Source organism: Chiloscyllium punctatum, chromosome 34 (genome assembly GCF_047496795.1).
Source record: "Chiloscyllium punctatum isolate Juve2018m chromosome 34, sChiPun1.3, whole genome shotgun sequence".
Classification (NCBI taxonomy): Eukaryota; Metazoa; Chordata; class Chondrichthyes; order Orectolobiformes; family Hemiscylliidae; genus Chiloscyllium; species Chiloscyllium punctatum.
In genome coordinates, this window is record NC_092772.1 from 54,031,363 (window position 1) to 54,050,052 (window position 18,690).

Here is an 18,690-nt window from a genome sequence, read left to right on the forward strand (position 1 = left end):
CCCCCCCGCCGATTCGCCGGGACCGCGAAGGGGAGGGGCGTGCCCCGGCGGCCACCTTTGTGAAGGCCGGCCCCAGTGCGTGCTCCCCACCCCCCACCCCCGAGCGGCCATCTTGGTACAGGTGACGTCCGAGCGGAGGATCGGCGCAGCCGGCGCGCGTGCCCCTCCGCCATGTTTGTACAGGTGCCGAGCTCTGATCAGCGCGGCCGGGAAAAGGGAGTGGGGAAATGGGCCGGCGGCCATCTTTGTAAAGGAGGCCCATTCTGCACCCCCGCCCCAGGATCAAGGGAAGTTAGTTTCTTGAAAAAGAATAAATAACAACTTTCCAACTTCAAAAAAAAACTTATCAAAAGACATCATTTTCGAGCATTAGCTAGCAATAACTACAAGTACTTAGCTTATGTGATCCCTCTGTCTCTGATGAGCAACCTTGTCTCAGATTTTCAACTCAATGTGGACTTTCCACTATTTCTTAGTCCTGGGAGAAATTTTCACAAAGCCATAGGCAAACAGACCCTGCATTCCAAATCATCCATGCCAAACAAGTTGCCCAAAGTGAACTAGTCCCGTTTGCCTACGTTTCGCCTATATTCTTCTGTCAGAAAAGTTAGCCCAATAAAGCATAGATCACAAAACATAGATTGAAGTGAAATGAACAAGCAGATTATTAACACAGCGATTACGCCGAAGAGAATCTGACCAAACTGAAGCAGCAGCAGGAAGGATTAGGGAGAACCCAAAGGCGTTTTACTCATACGTGAGGAATAAGAGAATGATCAGAGACAAGGTCAGGCCAGTCGGGGATAGCGTAGGAAACTTGTGCGTGGAGTCTGAGCAGATGGGGAAAGCTCTAAATGGGTTTTCTTGCTTCGGTTTTCACTAAGGAAAGGGACCTTGTTGCGAATGAAAACCTTGAGGAGCTGGGAAACAGGCTCGAACAGATCAAGGGTGATGAAGTTGAAATTTTGGCAAACATTAAGATTGATAAGTCCAGAGGGCCAGACCAGATTTATCCAAGGCTTCTCCGGGAAGCGAAAATGGAGGTTGCTAAGCCACTGGGGAAGATCTTTGCTTCCTGATTCTCCTTGGGATCCTCGTACCGGAGGATTGGAGGGAGGCAAATGTAGTTCTTTTTTTTCAAGAAGGAGTAGGGAGATCCCTGGCAATTATTGACAAGTCTGTGGTCAGCAAGGTTTTGGAAAGAATTGGAAAGAATTCTGAGGGATAGGATTTATGGCTGTTTGGAAAAGCATAGCGTGATTAAAAGCATTCAGCATGGCTTTGGGGGGGGGCAAGTCATGCCTCACAAGTCATATTGAGTTCTTTGAGGAGATGATGAGACAGGTCGACAAAGGTCAAGCAGTGGATGTACTGTATATGGACTTCAGCAGGGCATTTGATAAGGTTCTCCATGGTAGGCTCATTCATAAAGTCAGGAGGTTTGGGATACAGGGAGATTTGGCGATCTGGATTCAGAATTGGTTGGCTGACAGAAGGCAGAGAGTGGTTGTAGATGGAAAGTGTTCTGCCTGAAGGTCAGTGGTGAGTGGGGTCCTGCAGGGCTCTGTCTTGGGTCTCAACTTTTTGTAGTTTTTATAAATGACTTGGATGAAGGATGGGTTAGTAAATTTGCAGATGACACAAAGTTTGGAGGTGTCATCAATAGTATTGAGGGCTATTGCATTCTGCAGAGCGACATAGTCAGGATGCAGAGCTGGACTGAGAAATGACAGATGGAGTTCAACCTGGATAAATGCAAAGTGATGCATTTTAGAAGGTCGGATTTGAATACTGGATATAGGATTAAAGACAGGATTCTTGGCAATGTGGAAGAACAGAGGGATCTTGGTGTTCAAGTGCATAGATCCCTCAAAGTTGCCACCCAAGTGGATAGGGTTGTTAAGAAAGCATATAAAGTGTTGGATTTCATTAACAAGGGGATCGGGTTGAAGAGCCACGAGGTTTTGCTGCAGCTCTACAAGACCCTGGTGAGACCACACTTGGATTATTGTGAACAGTTCTGGTCGCCAAATTATAGGAAAGATACAGAGGCTTTGGAGAGGGTGCAAAGAAGGTTTACCAGGATGCTGCCTGGACTGGAGGGCTTGTCTTATGAAGAGAGGTTGACTCAGCTTGGACCTTTCTCACTGGAGAGAAGAAGGAAGAGAGGTGACCTGATCGAGATATACAAGGTAATGAGAGGCATGGATAGAGTCAATAGCCAGACATTTTCCCCAGGGCAGGATTGACTGGCTCGAGGGGTCATAGTTTTAAGATATTAGGAGTAAGGTATCGAGGAGGCGTCAGAGGTAGGTTCTTTACGCAGAGAGTTGTGAATGCATGGAATGCGTTGCCAGCGGTGGTGGTGGAAGCAGAGTCATTGGGGACATTTAAGCGACTGCTGGATAGGCACATGGATAGCAGTGAGTTGAGGGGTGCGTAGGTTAGGTTGTTTTATTTTAGATTAAGGATAATCCTCGGCACAACCTCGTCTGTTCTGTCCTGTACGTTTCTATGTTCTATGTTCCAATAGTGTGTCCAGATAGCCGAACCTCTCCTGAATGTCCTGAATTCAGAAACAATGAAGCATCCTGGCGAAATCAATCCGTTCTTAATGGGATCAGGAGATTCCAGCTCTCTTCGAGGGTAGGTAAGAATATCCCTTTTCTTGGCAGTAAGGTGTTTCCATTGTCGCTCTCCTGTGAGCGAGGTAAACTGGTGCCTGTCCATCTGACCTGTCCTTTGTGTGGCTTTGGTATCACCAGGGTACAAGACTGCTCTTAGGGCTTTGGGACAGCTGTGTTTATTGGGTGCAGGAAGCTTATCGTCAGTTTGTCTTGGGAAGTGTATTCCTTGGTCTGAGAGTGACTGTGGTCATTTCTGGTTTCCCTCGTCAGCCTGTTTGGTCAAAGCTGAGGCAATTCTGGGTGTTTCTTGTATGGTTTGGACAGGCTTGGTTTTCTGTGTTCCATGTGGCCATACTGTGCGTAGGCAGGACGGCAGCTCGTTTCCCACACCTTCTGAACCTTTTCTATTCATATACCCATCCAAATGTTGTAATTGGACCAGCCTCCACCACTTCCTCTGGCAGCCCATTCCATACACGCACCTCCCTCTGCGTGAAAACGATGCCCCTTTTAAATCTTTCCCCCCTCACCCTAAACCTGTGCCCCTCTAGCTTTGGACTCACCAAATGGCGTAAAATGAAGGAGCAATTGCCGCTAATTTATACGGGAAAAAATCTGAGCGTTCCCAGACCCAAAAAAAACCAACCAAATCATACCAAATAAAGTACAAAACCTAAAATAACATGGACATATAGTAAAAAGCTGGAATGACATGATAAATACACAGGTAAAAACAATGACTGCAGATGCTGGGAACCAGATTCTGGATTAGTGGTGCTGGAAGAGCACAGCAGTTCAGGCAGCATCCGAGGAGCAGTAAAATCGACGTTTTGGGCAAAAGCCCTTCATGATAAATACATAGCCTATATAAAGTAGAAGAAATTTATATACAGTAGTTTCACTCACCAGAATTGGGATGACAGCCAGCACACTGGAAGGCTGTGAGATGGAGATGCTGACGATGACATGTTAGACTGAGTTGTTGGAGGTTGGGGTGTAGGAGAGAGAGAGAGAGAGAGAGAGTCATCTATTAACACTTCCAGGGAAGGCGCACCACTCTTGCTGCTCGCACTTTTTCATAAAGCGACAATCCTCTTTCAGTAAGCGAAAACAGGTACTAATTGTAGGTCATTGGTAATAGCAAAGTGGCGTAAAGTGAACATTCAAAAAGTAGGGGATACCTGTATTGGCAAATCAACCCAAAAGATAGAGCTGGTTTTAGTAGGGCAGTGAGGTTGAGGCTGCATTTCAAGCGAACATGATTCTGATAGGACGGCAGATCAGGTTTAGATGGGCCAAATGGACCCTTCTACTGCTGTTATCCTATCCTATGTGGTCTTTTCACCAAATAAACCTCTTTGTCATTACTTGCAGTGTCTTGGCATGTTCATTCCACTCGTAAGAGAAAGGAGCAGGCGCAAAAGCAGAAATGGCTGGAAAAAGACAACAAGGCTGGCAGCATCTGTGCAGTGAACTTGGAGTTAACATGATGGGTCTAGTGAACCTTCTTGACAGCTGGGGAAAACGGCTGAAGTAGACCAGTCCGCCCATTGAGTTTGCTTCACTGTTCAAGCAGCCATGGCATTCCTGAAAATCCCCAACTCTAACTTTCCTACATTTTTTCATAGGATCCTTACAGTGGGGGAACAGGCCATTCAGCCCAACATGTCCACATCGACCCTCCAAAGAGCGACCCATCCCTATACCCTATTGCTCTACATTTCCCCGGTATGATGCACCTAACCTACACATCCCTGATCGCTATGGGAAATTCACTTGACTTCACATCCTTGGATTGTGGGAGGAAACCAGAGCACCTGGAGGAAACCCACGCAGACACGGGGAGAATGCGCAAATTCCATACAGACAGTCACCTGAGGCTGGAATTAAACCCAGGTGCTGTGAGGTAGCAGTTCTAACCACTGAGCTACCATGCTGCCCATAATTTGCCCTGTAATTCTAGGTTCCTTTACTGACTATGAGTGTCTCAGCATTGAATACACTTAGCAACCGAACCAAAGATGGAAAGTAGCAATTATAATTGAAGATTCACAGATACCGACTGGAATTATTCCCACAATAAGACACAAAAACATCATGCTCACTTCCATTTATTTGACTGAATATCAGTGTATGAATGAATTGTTTCACGATTCTCACTATGTTTTAACAACTGATTATGGTTGACATGACATGATTATCAGTATCAAGAACATCATTTATTTCTCAGTTATTACACAGGTGAAAGTACAGATTTACTTCTTACATTTAATATATAGCTTCAGACATGGCTCAGCAATCTGTGTCAGATGGTGGTGAGATTAAACTCTATGCCAAAGACTGAGCACAAAATCTGGACAGAGACACATATTTCAGTACAGACGGAGCATCATACAGTCGGAGGTTTATAACATATTCTCATCATTTGGGGATTTATTATTTGAAGTAAAAGTAAGTAGAATTTTGGGTTTAGTTCTATAAAGGTGACTTTTGTTTTAAAAAAAAACTAGAAAATAATTTTTGAACAATGAGTTCAATCATCATTTCAAAGAAAGAATGCGACCTAAGCAGAATAATTTGATCAGCATGTGGGGAACTAATTGTTGAATGTTTACTAGGTTGTGTTTTAATCATCTGCAAACAGTTGGTCAGGGGCCACTAACAGGATAAATGCAGAGGTACAGAAGTCATACCAGTAGAAGGACTATTTCTTAGTTCCTAGACCTCCCCAGTGCTGAGGGAGTGCCGCACGGTCGAAGGGTCAGTGCTGAGGGAGTGCCGCACAGTCGGAGGGTCAGTGCTGAGGGAGTGCCGCACTGTCGGAGGGTCAGTGCTGAGGGAGTGCCGCACTTTCGGAGGGTCAGTGCTGAGGGAGTGCCGCACTGTCGGAGGGTCAGTGCTGAGGGAGTGCTGCACTGTCAGAGGGTCAGTGCGGAGGGAGTGACGCACTGTCAGAGGGTCAGTGCTGAGGGAGTGGGCACTGTCGGAGGGTCAGTGCTGAGGGAGTGCCGCACTGTCGGAGGGTCAGTGCTGAGGGAGTGGGCACTGTCGGAGGGTCAGTGCTGAGGGAGTGCCACACTGTCGGAGGGTCAGTGCTGAGGGAGTGCCGCACTGTCGGAGGGTCAGTGCTGAGGGAGTGGGCACTTTCGGAGGGTCAGTGCTGAGGGAGTGGGCACTGTCGGACGGTCAGTGCTGAGGGAGTGCCGCACTGTCGGAGGGTCAGTGCTGAGGGAGTGCCGCACTGTCGGAGGGTCAGTGCTGAGGGAGTGGGCACTGTCGGAGGGTCAGTGCTGAGGGAGTGGGCACTGTCGGAGGGTCGGTGCTGAGGGAGTGTCGCACTGTCGGAGGGTCAGTGCTGAGGGAGTGGGCACTGTCGGAGGGTCAGTGCTGAGGGAGTGGGCACTGTCGGAGGGTCAGTGCTGAGGGAGTGGGCACTGTCGGGGGGTCGGTGCTGAGGGAGTGCCGCACTGTCGGAGGGTCAGTGCTGAGGGAGTGGGCACTGTCGGAGGGTAGGTGCTGAGGGAGTGCCGCACTGTCGGGGGGTCAGTGCTGAGGGAGTGCCGCACTGTCGGAAGGTCAGTGCTGAGGGAGTGCCGCACTGTCGGAGGGTCAGTGCTGAGGGAGTGCCGCACTTTCGGAGGGTCAGTGCTGAGGGAGTGCCGCACTGTCGGAGGGTCAGTGCTGAGGGAGTGCTGCACTGTCAGAGGGTCAGTGCGGAGGGAGTGACGCACTGTCAGAGGGTCAGTGCTGAGGGAGTGGGCACTGTCGGAGGGTCAGTGCTGAGGGAGTGCCGCACTGTCGGAGGGTCAGTGCTGAGGGAGTGGGCACTGTCGGAGGGTCAGTGCTGAGGGAGTGCCACACTTTCGGAGGGTCAGTGCTGAGGGAGTGCCACACTGTCGGAGGGTCAGTGCTGAGGGAGTGCCGCACTGTCGGAGGGTCAGTGCTGAGGGAGTGGGCACTGTCGGAGGGTCAGTGCTGAGGGAGTGGGCACTGTCAGAGGGTCGGTGCTGAGGGAGTGCCGCACTGTCGGGGGGTCAGTGCTGAGGGAGTGCCGCACTGTCGGAGGGTCAGTGCTGAGGGAGTGGGCACTGTCGGAGGGTAGGTGCTGAGGGAGTGCCGCATTGTCGGGGGGTCAGTGCTGAGGGAGTGCCGCACTGTCGGAGGGTCAGTGCTGAGGGAGTGCCGCACTGTCGGAGGGCCAGTGCTGAGGGAGTGCCGCACTTTCGGAGGGTCAGTGCTGAGGGAGTGCCGCACTGTCGGAGGGTCAGTGCTGAGGGAGTGCTGAACTGTCAGAGGGTCAGTGCGGAGGGAGTGACGCACTGTCAGAGGGTCAGTGCTGTGGGAGTGGGCACTGTCGGAGGGTCAGTGCTGAGGGAGCGCCGCACTGTCGGAGGGTCAGTGCTGAGGGAGCGCCGCACTGTCGGAGGGTCAGTGCTGAGGGAGTGCCGCACTTTCGGAGGGTCAGTGCTGAGGGAGTGCCGCACTGTTGGAGGGTCAGTGCTGAGGGAGTGGGCACTGTCGGAGGGTCAGTGCTGAGGGAGTGCCGCACTGTCAGAGGGTCAGTGCTGAGGGAGTGGGCACTGTCGGAGGGTCAGTGCTGAGGGAGTGCCACACTTTCGGAGGGTCAGTGCTGAGGGAGTGCCACACTGTCGGAGGGTCAGTGCTGAGGGAGTGCCGCACTGTCGGAGGGTCAGTGCTGAGGGAGTGCCGCACTGTCGGAGGGTCAGTGCTGAGGGAGTGCCGCACTTTCGGAGGGTCAGTGCTGAGGGAGTGCCGCACTGTCGGAGGGTCAGTGCTGAGGGAGCGCCGCACTGTCGGAGGGTCAGTGCTGAGGGAGTGCCGCACTGTCGGAGGGTCAGTGCTGAGGGAGTGTCGCACTGTCGGAGGGTCAGTACTGAGGGAGTGTCGCACTGTCGGAGGGTCAGTGCTGAGGGAGTGCCGCACTGTCGGAGGGTCAGTACTGAGGGAGTGGGCACTGTCGGAGGGTCAGTGCTGAGGGAGTGGGCACTGTCGGAGGGTCGGTGATGAGGGAGTGGGCACTGTCAGAGGGTCAGTGCTGAGGGAGTGGGCACTGTCGGAGGGTCGGTGATGAGGGAGTGGGCACTGTCGGAGGGTCAGTGCTGAGGGAGTGCCGCACTTTCGGAGGGTCAGTGCTGAGGGAGTGCCACACTTTCGGAGGGTCAGTGCTGAGGGAGTGCCGCACTGTCAGAGGGTCAGTGCTGAGGGAGTGTCATATTGTTGATGCATTGAACTGGGAATATTATCTTTTCTATGTCTATCACCCAGGTGAACTGCATGTCGAATCTTTAAAGAAAAGGATCATGAGACAAAAAAGAAATGGTCTTGGGCCAATCATTATTGATGAACAAATATCACAATTAACGATTAAGTATTCTTAACCAATTTCATGATTAGCAATTAGTTATTGATTAATCGACATCTCAGTTAACCAATAGCTCTCGACTAAGCAATTTCACTATGAGTCAACATCACAATTAATGAATAGTCATTGATTAGCCAACGTCACAATTAAGAATTTGTTGGTGATTAACCCGTACAAAATCAAACAGTCATTATCAGTTAACCAACGAGCCAATAGCTATTTCGGCCAACAGTTTTTTCTGGCCATTTCTGGGACTTGGTTGGGGACCCCTTGAGTGTTTTGATGACGATGATCGTGATGGTGACATTGGTGATGATGATGAGGATAATCATGGTGACGATGATGACAATGACAATGATGACATTGGTGACGATGATGACAATGACGATGATGACATTGGTGATGATGATGACAATAATGATGGTTACAATGACAGTGATGACATTGGTGATGATGATGACAATGACGATGATGACAATGACAATGATGACATTGGTGATGATGATGATGACAATGACAGTGATGACATTGGTGATGATGATGACAATGACGATGAAGACAATGACAATGATGACATTGGTGATGATGATGATGACAATGACGGTGATGACAATGACAATGATGACATTGGTGATGATGATGACAATGACAGTGATGACATTGGTGATGATGATGACAATAATGATGGTTACAATGACAGCGATGACATTGGTGATGATGATGACAATGACAGTGATGACATTGGTGATGATGATGACAATGACGATGATGACATTGGTGATGATGATGACAATAATGATGGTTACAATGACAGTGATGACATTGGTGATGATGATGACAATGACGATGATGACAATGACAATGATGACATTGGTGATGATGATGATGACAATGACAGTGATGACATTGGTGATGATGATGACAATGACGATGATGACAATGACAATGATGACATTGGTGATGATGATGATGACAATGACGGTGATGACAATGACAATGATGACATTGGTGATGATGATGACAATGACAGTGATGACATTGGTGATGATGATGACAATAATGATGGTTACAATGACAGTGATGACATTGGTGATGATGATGACAATGACGGTGATGATGAAGATGATGACGTTGATAATAATAATAATGATGGTGATGATGATGATGATGACAATGACAATGGTTACAATGATACCTCAACAGACAAAAGAGTTAAAGGGACAAAGAGGGTGGGCAACAAAGTAGGATTGACCCCACAATTAAAGCAGCCATGACCTTATTCAATGGTGGAGAATATGTGAGGGAGCAAATGCTAATTGATCCTACGAATTGATATGTCAGGATTGCTTCTGACATGTGTACTGTGAGCAGGACTTTGTACCAATGTCTTAAGTCAGGTGTGGCCTCGATCACCAGTCTGGTGTCCTGAAGAGAAGGAGATCTGCTGTCCCGAACTGATTTGGCCCACGTATACCTGTGGCCTACAGCGGAGCAGTTGGGTGAAGGGGACGAGCAAGGCAGTCACTTCAAAAACAATTAGGGACAAACAGTAAATGATGGTCTTGCCCATATTTCAACAATGTTATCAAACTCACAACCTGCCACTTCGGTCACTGGCCCTATTGCTCCATGGCAATGCCTCAATTTCAAAGATATATTCTGTTTTTAAGTCCCATCTTCTACATCCCCTCCCTATCTCTGTAACCCCCTCCAGCCGCTACACGCGTCATTATCTCTGTATCCTCCTCCAGCCCCGACACCCCCTCCCTATCTCTGTAACCCCCTCCAGCCCCTACACTCCCTCCCTATCTCTGTAACCCCCTCCAGCCCCTACACCCCCTCCCTATCTCTGTAACCCCCTCCAGCCCCTACACTCCCTCCCTATCTCTGTAACCCCCTCCAGCCCCTACACCCCCTCCCTATCTCTGTAACCCCCTCCAGCCCCTACACCCCCTCCCTATCTCTGTAACCCCCTCCAGCCCCTACACCCCCTCCCTATCTCTGTAACCCCCTCCAGCCCCTACAACCCCTCCCTATCTCTGTAACCCCCCTCCAGCCCCTACACCCCCTCCCTATCTCTGTAACCCCCTCCAGCCCCTACACCCCCTCCCTATCTCTGTAACCCCGTCCAGCGCCTACACCCCCTCCCTATCTCTGTAACCCCCTCCAGCCCCTACACCCCCTCCCTATCTCTGTAACCCCCTCCAGCCTCTACAGACCCTCCCTATCTCTGTAATGCCCTCCAGCCCCTACACCCCCTCCCTATCTCTGTAACCCCATCCAGCCACTACACCCGTCATTATCTCTGTATCCTCCTCCAGCCCCTACACCCCCTCCCTATCTCTGTAACCCCCTCCAGCCCCTACACCCCCTCACTATCTCTGTAACCCACTCCAGCCCCTACACCCCTCCTTACCTCTGTCACCCCCTCCAGTCCCTATACCCCCTCCCTATCTCTGTATCCCCCTCCAGCCCCTAGACCCCCTCCCTATCTCTGTAACCCCCTCCAGCCCCTACACCCCTCCTTACCTCTGTAACCCCCTCCAGCCCCTACCCCCCTCCTTACCTCTGTCACCCCCTCCAGCCCCTACACCCCCTCCCTATCTCTGTAACCCCCTCCAGCCCCTACATCCCCTCCCTATCTCTGTAACCCCCTCCAGCCCCTACACCGCCTCCCTATCTCTGTCACCCCCTACAGCCCCTACACCCCCTCCCGATCTCTGTAGCCTCCTCCAGCCCTTACACCCCTTCCCTACTTCCGTAATCCCCTCCAGCCCCTAAACCCCCTCCCTATCTCTGTACCCTCCTCCAGCCCTTACACCTCTTCCCTATCTCTGAAACCCCCTCCAGCCCCTACACCCCCTCCCAATCTCTGTAACCCCCTCCAGCCCCTACACCCCCTCCCTATCTCTGTAAGCCCCTCCAGCCCCTACACCCCCTCCCTATCTCTGTAACCCCCTCCAGCCCCTACACCCCCCTCCCTATCTCTGTCACCCCGTACAGCCCCTACACCCCCTCCCTATCTCTGTACCCTCCTCCAGCCGTTACACCCCCTCCCTATCACTGTAACCCACTCCAGCCCCTACACCCCCTCCCTATCTCCGTAACCCCCTCCAGCCCCTACACCCCCTCCCTATCTCTGTAGCTTCCTCCAGCCCTTACACCCCTTCCCTATCTTTGTAACCCCCTCCAGCCCCTACACCCCTCCCTATCTCTGTAACCCCCTCCAGCCCCTACGCCCCCTCCCTATCTCTGTACCCTCCTCCAGCCCTTACACCCCTTCCCTATCTCTGAAACGCCCTCCAGCCCCTACACCCCCTCCCTATCTCTGTAGCCTCCTCCAGCCCTTACACCCCTTCCCTATCTCTGAAACCCCCTCCAGCCCCTACACCCCCTCCCTATCTCTGTAACCCCCTCCAGCCCTTAGACCCCTTCCCTAACTCTGTAACCCCCTCCAGCCCCTACACCCCTTCCCTATCTCTGTAACCCCCTCCAGCCCCTACTCCCCCTCCCTATCTCTGTAACCCCCTCCAGCCCCTACACCCCCTCCCTATCTCTGTAACCCCCTCCAGCCCCTACACCCCCTCCCTATCTCTGTAACCCCCTCCAGCCCCTACACCCCCTCCCTATCTCTGTAACCCCTCCAGCCCCTACACCCCCTCCCTATCTCTGTAACCCCTCCAGCCCCTACACCCCCTCCCTATCTCTGTAACCCCTCCAGCCCCTACACCCTCTCCCTATCTCTGTAACCCCCTCCAGCCCCTACACCCCCTCCCTATCTCTGTAACCCCTCCAGCCCCTACACCCCCTCCCTATCTCTGTAACCCCTCCAGCCCCTACACCTCTCTGTAGCCCCAACCCCCACCAAATTTCCATCATTTTGCCATCGGAATGGCCAGACCAGGGAGAGATGATGAAGGATACAATAGCGTTGACCTTGTCCTGGTGGTACTGGGATCCAGCGTGCGGGATAGCAGACAATGTCGTGCGGAGTTTTGAGGGGATGGGTGGTGAGGGCTGGATGGGTGCACCCATCAGAGTCTGGGCAAAGTTGGAGGGAGGGAGTGTTATGGACTGGGCCAGACCACCCAAAACATTCTTCAGCAGGCAGCCCTCGTCATAACTTTGCAATTTGTTTCAGGAAGTCTACAGTGAAAATTACCCGCATTAAGTCAGTGAGGTTGACTACCAGGTTTTAAAACAGACAAAAATTTATTCACAAGTTACACAATGAAAACATAAAGAATGGAATAAAGAAGCCCTACAGGACTCAGTCTACCCAAACTAGACTTAATTATGATGTTCTGAATATATACAACAGTCCCAATAAGCAACCCCCCCTTTAAAAATCAGTAAAAATGGAACAAATATTTACAGTTGAACTTAGAAGGACAGAAGGAGAGAGATACTTTTTTATCAGTAACCTGTTTCCACACAGCCCACTGTTGAACTCCCAACTAGTTCTGGACTGAATCGCTCAGCTAGAGAGCTGACCATTCCCCTTTCATTATACAGGTCACTTCTGAAACATGACCACTTTGGCCTGAAGTCTCATCTGTTTACTTATAAACAAAAAGGCCTCTCAATACCCTTTAATCTCTGGACCAAACCAGTCTAATCGGAACCGGGAGCTGTTTATTATCCCTCTGAAAAAAAGACTATGGACGCAATATCCTGGAGAAAAGGAGCAGCTTTGAGACAGGAGGCAGGACACACTATTGGACGTTGGTCGGCCAAATGTGTTGGAGGCTACGGGCGCGTGACGTGGAATACGGGGCTGACCTTTGACCTGGCGAGGCAAGACTTGTATTTGGAGGCACCCGGCAAGAGTTGGACAACAACGGCCTTGAGCGCGGTACCAAAGTCCTTCTTCCTCAGCGCGTAGACCATCGGATTGAGCAGCGAGTTCAGGTGGGTAAGCGCCACCATCAGGTTGACCAGCCAGGGGGACGGGCAGCAGCTGGGGCAGAAGAAGGCCAGGCAGTTGACCAGGTTGAGGGGCAGCCAACAGAGGCAGAAGAGGCCCATCATCAAGAAAAGGGTCCTGGCGGTGTGGACATCGCAGCGCTTGGCCGACCTGAACCGCTGATTGCTGACGTAGCGACGGACGAGGTGGAAGGAGTGGGCGTAAACGGCCAGCATCGTCGAGAGGGGCAGCAGGGTCCAGCAGAAGAATATGAAGTACACCAGGTAGTTGAGGGATATCACGCTACGGAAGGAACAAGCAGCCGCCCGGCTGAGGTTGGCGATTCTGGCCACTTGGAAAGGCCGGGGGAAGAAGCCCAGAAGAGAGACCCTCTCCCCCGGCAGAGTCCTCTCGGCCACCAGGCTGACGTTGGGTGTGGGGGCATCGACGGATGTGTCCAGGCCGTTCCATCCCATCACCGGGGTGAAGCCGATGATCAGTGCCAAGATCCAGCAAATGGAGATGGCCATGGTGACCCGCCTCTTGGTGACCAGGATGTGGTACCTGGAAAAGGGGAAAGGAGCCAATGATGTGAGGTTTGTGAGTGGTGGGAGTTCTCAGCCCAACAGGTCTGCTCCTTCGTATGTCCCTCAGGACGGCTGCAGTATTCACTCCCAAACAAGAAAGGTTTGCATCCGGACAGTAACTTTTACCATCGCACATCTGGAAATGCGGCGCTCCCTCAGCACTGACCCTCCGACAGTGCGGCGCTCCCTCAGCACTGACCCTCTGACAGTGCCCACTCCCTCAGCACTGACCCTCTGACAGTGCCCACTCCCTCAGCACTGACCCTCCGACAGTGCGGCGCTCCCTCAGCACTGACCCTCCGACAGTGCCCACTCCCTCAGCACTGACCCTCTGACAGTGCCCACTCCCTCAGCACTGACCCTCCGACAGTGCGGCGCTCCCTCAGCACTGACCCTCCGACAGTGCGGCGCTCCCTCAGCACTGACCCTCCGACAGTGCGGCACTCCCTCAGCACTGACCCTCTGACAATGCCCACTCCCTCAGCACTGACCCTCCGACAGTGCAGCACTCCCTCAGCACTGACCCTCTGACAGTGCCCACTCCCTCAGCACTGACCCTCTGACAGTGCCCACTCCCTCAGCACTGACCCTCCGACAGTGCGGCGCTCCCTCAGCACTGACCCTCCGACAGTGCGGCACTCCCTCAGCACTGACCCTCCGACAGGGCCCACTCCCTCAGCACTGACCCTCTGACAGTGCCGCACTCCCTCAGCACTGACCCTCCGACAGTGCGGCACTCCCTCAGCACTGACCCTCCGACAGTGCGGCACTCCCTCAGCACTGACCCTCCGACAGTGCCGCACTCCCTCAGCACTGACCCTCTGACAGTGCCGCACTCCCTCAGCACTGACCCTCCGACAGTGCGGCACTCCCTCAGCACTGACCCTCCGACAGTGCGGCACTCCCTCAGCACTGACCCTCCGACAGTGCGGTACTCCCTCAGCACTGACCCTCTGACAGTGCCGCACTCCCTCAGCACTGACCCTCCGACAGTGCGGCGCTCCCTCAGCACTGACCCTCCGACAGTGCAGCGCTCCCTCAGCACTGACCCTCCGACAGTGCGGCACTCCCTCAGCACTGACCCTCCGACAGTGCAGCACTCCCTCAGCACTGACCCTCCGACAGTGCCCACTCCCTCAGCACTAACCCTCCGACAGTGCGGCACTCCCTCAGCACTGACCCTCCGACAGTGCGGCACTCCCTCAGCACTGATCCTCCGACAGTGCAGCACTCCCTCAGCACTGACCCTCCGACAGTATGGCACTCCCTCAGCACTGACTCTCCGACAGTGCGGCACTCCCTCAGCACTGACCCTCTGACAGTGCGGCACTCCCTCAGCACTGACCCTTCGACAGTGCGGTACTCCCTCAGCACTGACCCTCTGACAGTGCAGTACTCCCTCAGCACTGACCCTCCGACAGTGCGGCACTCCCTCAGCACTGACCCTCCAACAGTGCAGCACTCCCTCAGCACTGACCCACCGACAGTGCAGCACTCCCTCAGCACTGACCCTCCGACAGTATGGCACTCCCTCAGCACTGACCCTCCGACAGTGCGGCACTCCCTCAGCCCTGACCCTCCGACAATGCCCACTCCCTCAGCACTGACCCTCCGACAGTGCGGCGCTCCCTCAGCCCTGACCCTCCGACAATGCCCACTCCCTCAGCACTGACCCTCCGACAATACCCAATCCCTCAGCACTGACCCTCCGACAGTGCCCACTCCCTCAGCACTGACCCTCCGAAAGTGCCCACTCCCTCAGCACTAACCCCCCGACAGTGCGGCACTCCCTCAGCACTGACCCTCCGACAGTGCCCACTCCCTCAGCACTAACCCTCCGACAGTGCGGCACTCCCTCAGCACTGACCCTCCGACAGTGCGGCACTCCCTCAGCACCGAACCTCTGACAGTGCAGCACTCCCTCAGCACAGACCCTCCGACAGTGCGGCACTCCCTCAGCACTGACCCTCCGACAGTGCCCACTCCCTCAGCACTGACCCTCCGACAGTGCGGCACTCCCTCAGCACTGACCCTCCGACAGTGCCCACTCCCTCAGCACTGACCCTCCGACAGTGCGGCACTCCCTCAGCACTGACCCTCCGACAGTGCGACCCTCCATCAGCACTGATCCTCTGACAGTACAGCACTCCCTCAGCACTGACCCACCGACAGTGCAGCATTCCCTTAGCACTGACCCTCCGACAGTATCGCACTCCCTCAGCACTGACCCTCCGACAGTATCGCACTCCCTCAGCACTGACCCTCTGACAGTGCGGCTCTCCCTCAGCACTGACCCTCTGACAGTGCGGCACTCCCTCAGCACTGACCCTCCGAAGTGCGGTGCTCCCTCAGCACTGACCGTCCAACAGTGTGGCACTCCCTCAGCACTGATACTCCGACAGTGCGGCACTCCCTCAGCACTGACCCTCTGACAGTGCAGCACTCCCTCAGCACTGACCCTCCGACAGTGCGGCACTCCCTCAGCACTGACCCTCCGACAGTGCGGCGCTCCCTCAGCACTGACCCTCCGACAGTGCCCACTCCCTCAGCACTGACCCTCCGACAGTGCAGCATGCCCTCAGCACTAACCCTCTGACCTTGCAGCACTCCCCTGGCACTGACCTTCCAACAGTGTGTTGGATGGGTGAGCAGCTGCGTTTGGGACAAGCTAACATTGGCAGGGTGTCGGCAGATGGTTGCATCGATCATGGGGGTGCGTTAGATCACTTCTTTGACGCCCTCTACAACATGTGCCAAATGACGAAACGGTGGAATTAAAGACAAGTTTTTACCTGCACGGCTGGCGGATTTTCAGGTGGGTGTTGATGGCGATGGTCTGCAGGACGAAGACTGAGAACTGGGTGGTGATAAGTGGCCAACAGGCAAGGAGCAAGCAACTGTTAAAACATAGGGTCAGATCTAAGCTCAACATGATACTGCAGGGCACTGCAAGAGCACCCACGCTCAAATCCGCTAGCGCCAGGCACGCAATGAGACAGTTGGTGAGCGTTCTGACCTCCCTGTGTAGGTAGACGGTCACACAGACCAACAGGTTCACACCAATGACACTCAGACCCAGTGTCGCCTCCAGCCCAATGAACAGCGCATCTGCTCCCATTGCAACGTTCCTTCCAAGAGCCTCCTTCAGATCCTCTTGACCAGCTGACTGGAAACCAGGAGGGGGTCAGGGAAATAGAATCGTAATCTAAACACCCAAAAAGTACCCTGGAAGTAAAATAAGAAGTGGGGGTGAGGAAGGGATTGCCTCAAAGAACTAATAATCAAGAAAGTTGCTACCCCTGCTCAGAAACAGGTTTTAAAAGAAATTGTTTACAATTAATGAGGAATGAATTTGTTCTCTAAAGCTTGGCGAGCTGATATTTCGATGCTGAGATTTCATGTCTTGCTTCTGTTGGAGGTCTGAAAGGGATCAGCAAAGTTCAGTCATGCATGTTCTTGAGGAAGCACTCAAAGACTCTTATCAGATAAACACCACAGTTCACGGTAAACATTAGCAACTGTCCGTGCATGTTGGCTTCAAAACAAAGGCAGAGATCAGAGATAAGTGGCATAACCCGGTGTGTTGCTAAGCGAAGGTGAATGGGAGCCATCGTGGACTTTGTCAAATGTACCTCAGATCAATAAACATCACCAAGGTCTCCCAGCACAGGACTCATCTGCTTTAACTCACCTCCCTGAGCAGATTAACCATTCCTGACTCCCAGCAAATGACGATAATTGGAAGGACAGTGTTGGAGGAGACCAGGGTGGATTCTTGCAATGGCTATCATGGCACTGGGACATGTTACTGGCTTCGTTGTTTGAGGAAAGCTGCGACCAAAAGATGCAGGCTTGGAGGGTTTGAGCTACAGGGAGAGGCTGAACAGGCTGGGGCTGTTTTCCCTGGAGCATCGGAGGCTGAGGGGTGACCTTATCGAGGTTTATAAAATCATGAGGGGCGTGGATAGGATAAATAGACAAGGTCTTTTCCCTGGAATGAGGGAGTCCAGAACTGGAGGGGCATAGGTTCAGGGTGAAAGGGACCTAAGGGGTCCCTTTTCACACAGAGGGTGGTACGTGTATGGAATGAGCTGCCCAGAGGATGTGGAGGAGGCTGGTACAATTCTGTCCACCTTCCTCAGAAACCAGGACGATGAATGAAAGATCCATGGAAGAAAATCAAAGCCTTTGAAATGTGATTGCTGAGGCCTACGTTAAATGTTCTACACACACACACACACACACACCAGAAGAAGTGTTTGGGATAACAAGAGCAAACAGAACCTAAAAAGGACGTGAAAGTGAGGACTGCAGATGCTGGAGATTGGAGTCAAGAGTGTGGTGCTGGAAAAGCACAGCGGGTCAGGCAGCATCCGAGGAGCAGAATCGATGTTTCGGGCAAAAGCCCTTCATCAAGAAAGACTTCGTAATGAAGGGCTTTTGCCCGAAACATCGACTCTCCTGCTCGTCGGATGCTGCCTGACCTGCTGTGCTTCTCCAGCACCATTCTCTCGAATCTACAAAGTGACATCTGGGAGAGAAAATATGTTCTCTCCCACATCTGTATTCTGTAGGACATCTGGGCACATTCTCTGGTCAGGATGGTCTAACTTGTTTAAGGAAAGAGTAGATAACAGGAGTCACACTGCACCAAACATCGGTATCTTTCTTCATATTCCCTTGATGCTGTCCTTCTGCATTCATCAATCGAACAGTCACAAATACTGATCGGTCTGTGAGAGGGTTACATAGTACAGTGTAATTCATCCTTCAGAGGCTTTCGAAATAGGTTTCCTTTGTTTCTTTCCAGCTAAACACCTGTGCGCAACATTATTCAGTTTGTTGCAGTGCGAGAAATACTTTCTACGTGCGATACATGCTTTATTGTATCTTGTTTGATGCCCCCCCCCCCCCCCGCAACGATATTCCTAACCTGTCCTCCAGACTTGAGTTTTCTGCTGGTCCTTTTCAAATATTTCCTCCATCTCTCCATTACTTTGCAATTGCTCAGCTTTGAATCCCTGTCCAACATGGATATGCTCTCAGTAATGGGTTGACGACATCAGACCTTTTTGCTAACTCTCTGGAGAGCGGTTTCTCCTCTCTCAACACGTCTGCTGTCATGATTTGGAGGAACTGGTGTTGGACTGGGGTGGACAAAGTTAAAAAAAAAATCACAAAGCACCA

At 52.6% G+C, this 18,690-nt stretch overlaps 1 protein-coding gene across 1 annotated transcript; it reads right to left on the reverse strand.

Moving 5' to 3' along the window:
* Positions 1-12,759: 12,759 nt before the first annotated feature.
* LOC140458958 (adenosine receptor A1-like) lies at positions 12,760-16,621 on the reverse strand. Its single transcript, XM_072553692.1, has 2 exons — positions 16,296-16,621; positions 12,760-13,480 (listed from the first exon to the last, which is right to left on the reverse strand). Exons 1-2 carry the CDS (start codon positions 16,619-16,621, stop codon positions 12,760-12,762), a joined length of 1,047 nt encoding a protein of 348 aa, XP_072409793.1.
* Between the last annotated feature and the right edge of the window lie 2,069 nt (positions 16,622-18,690).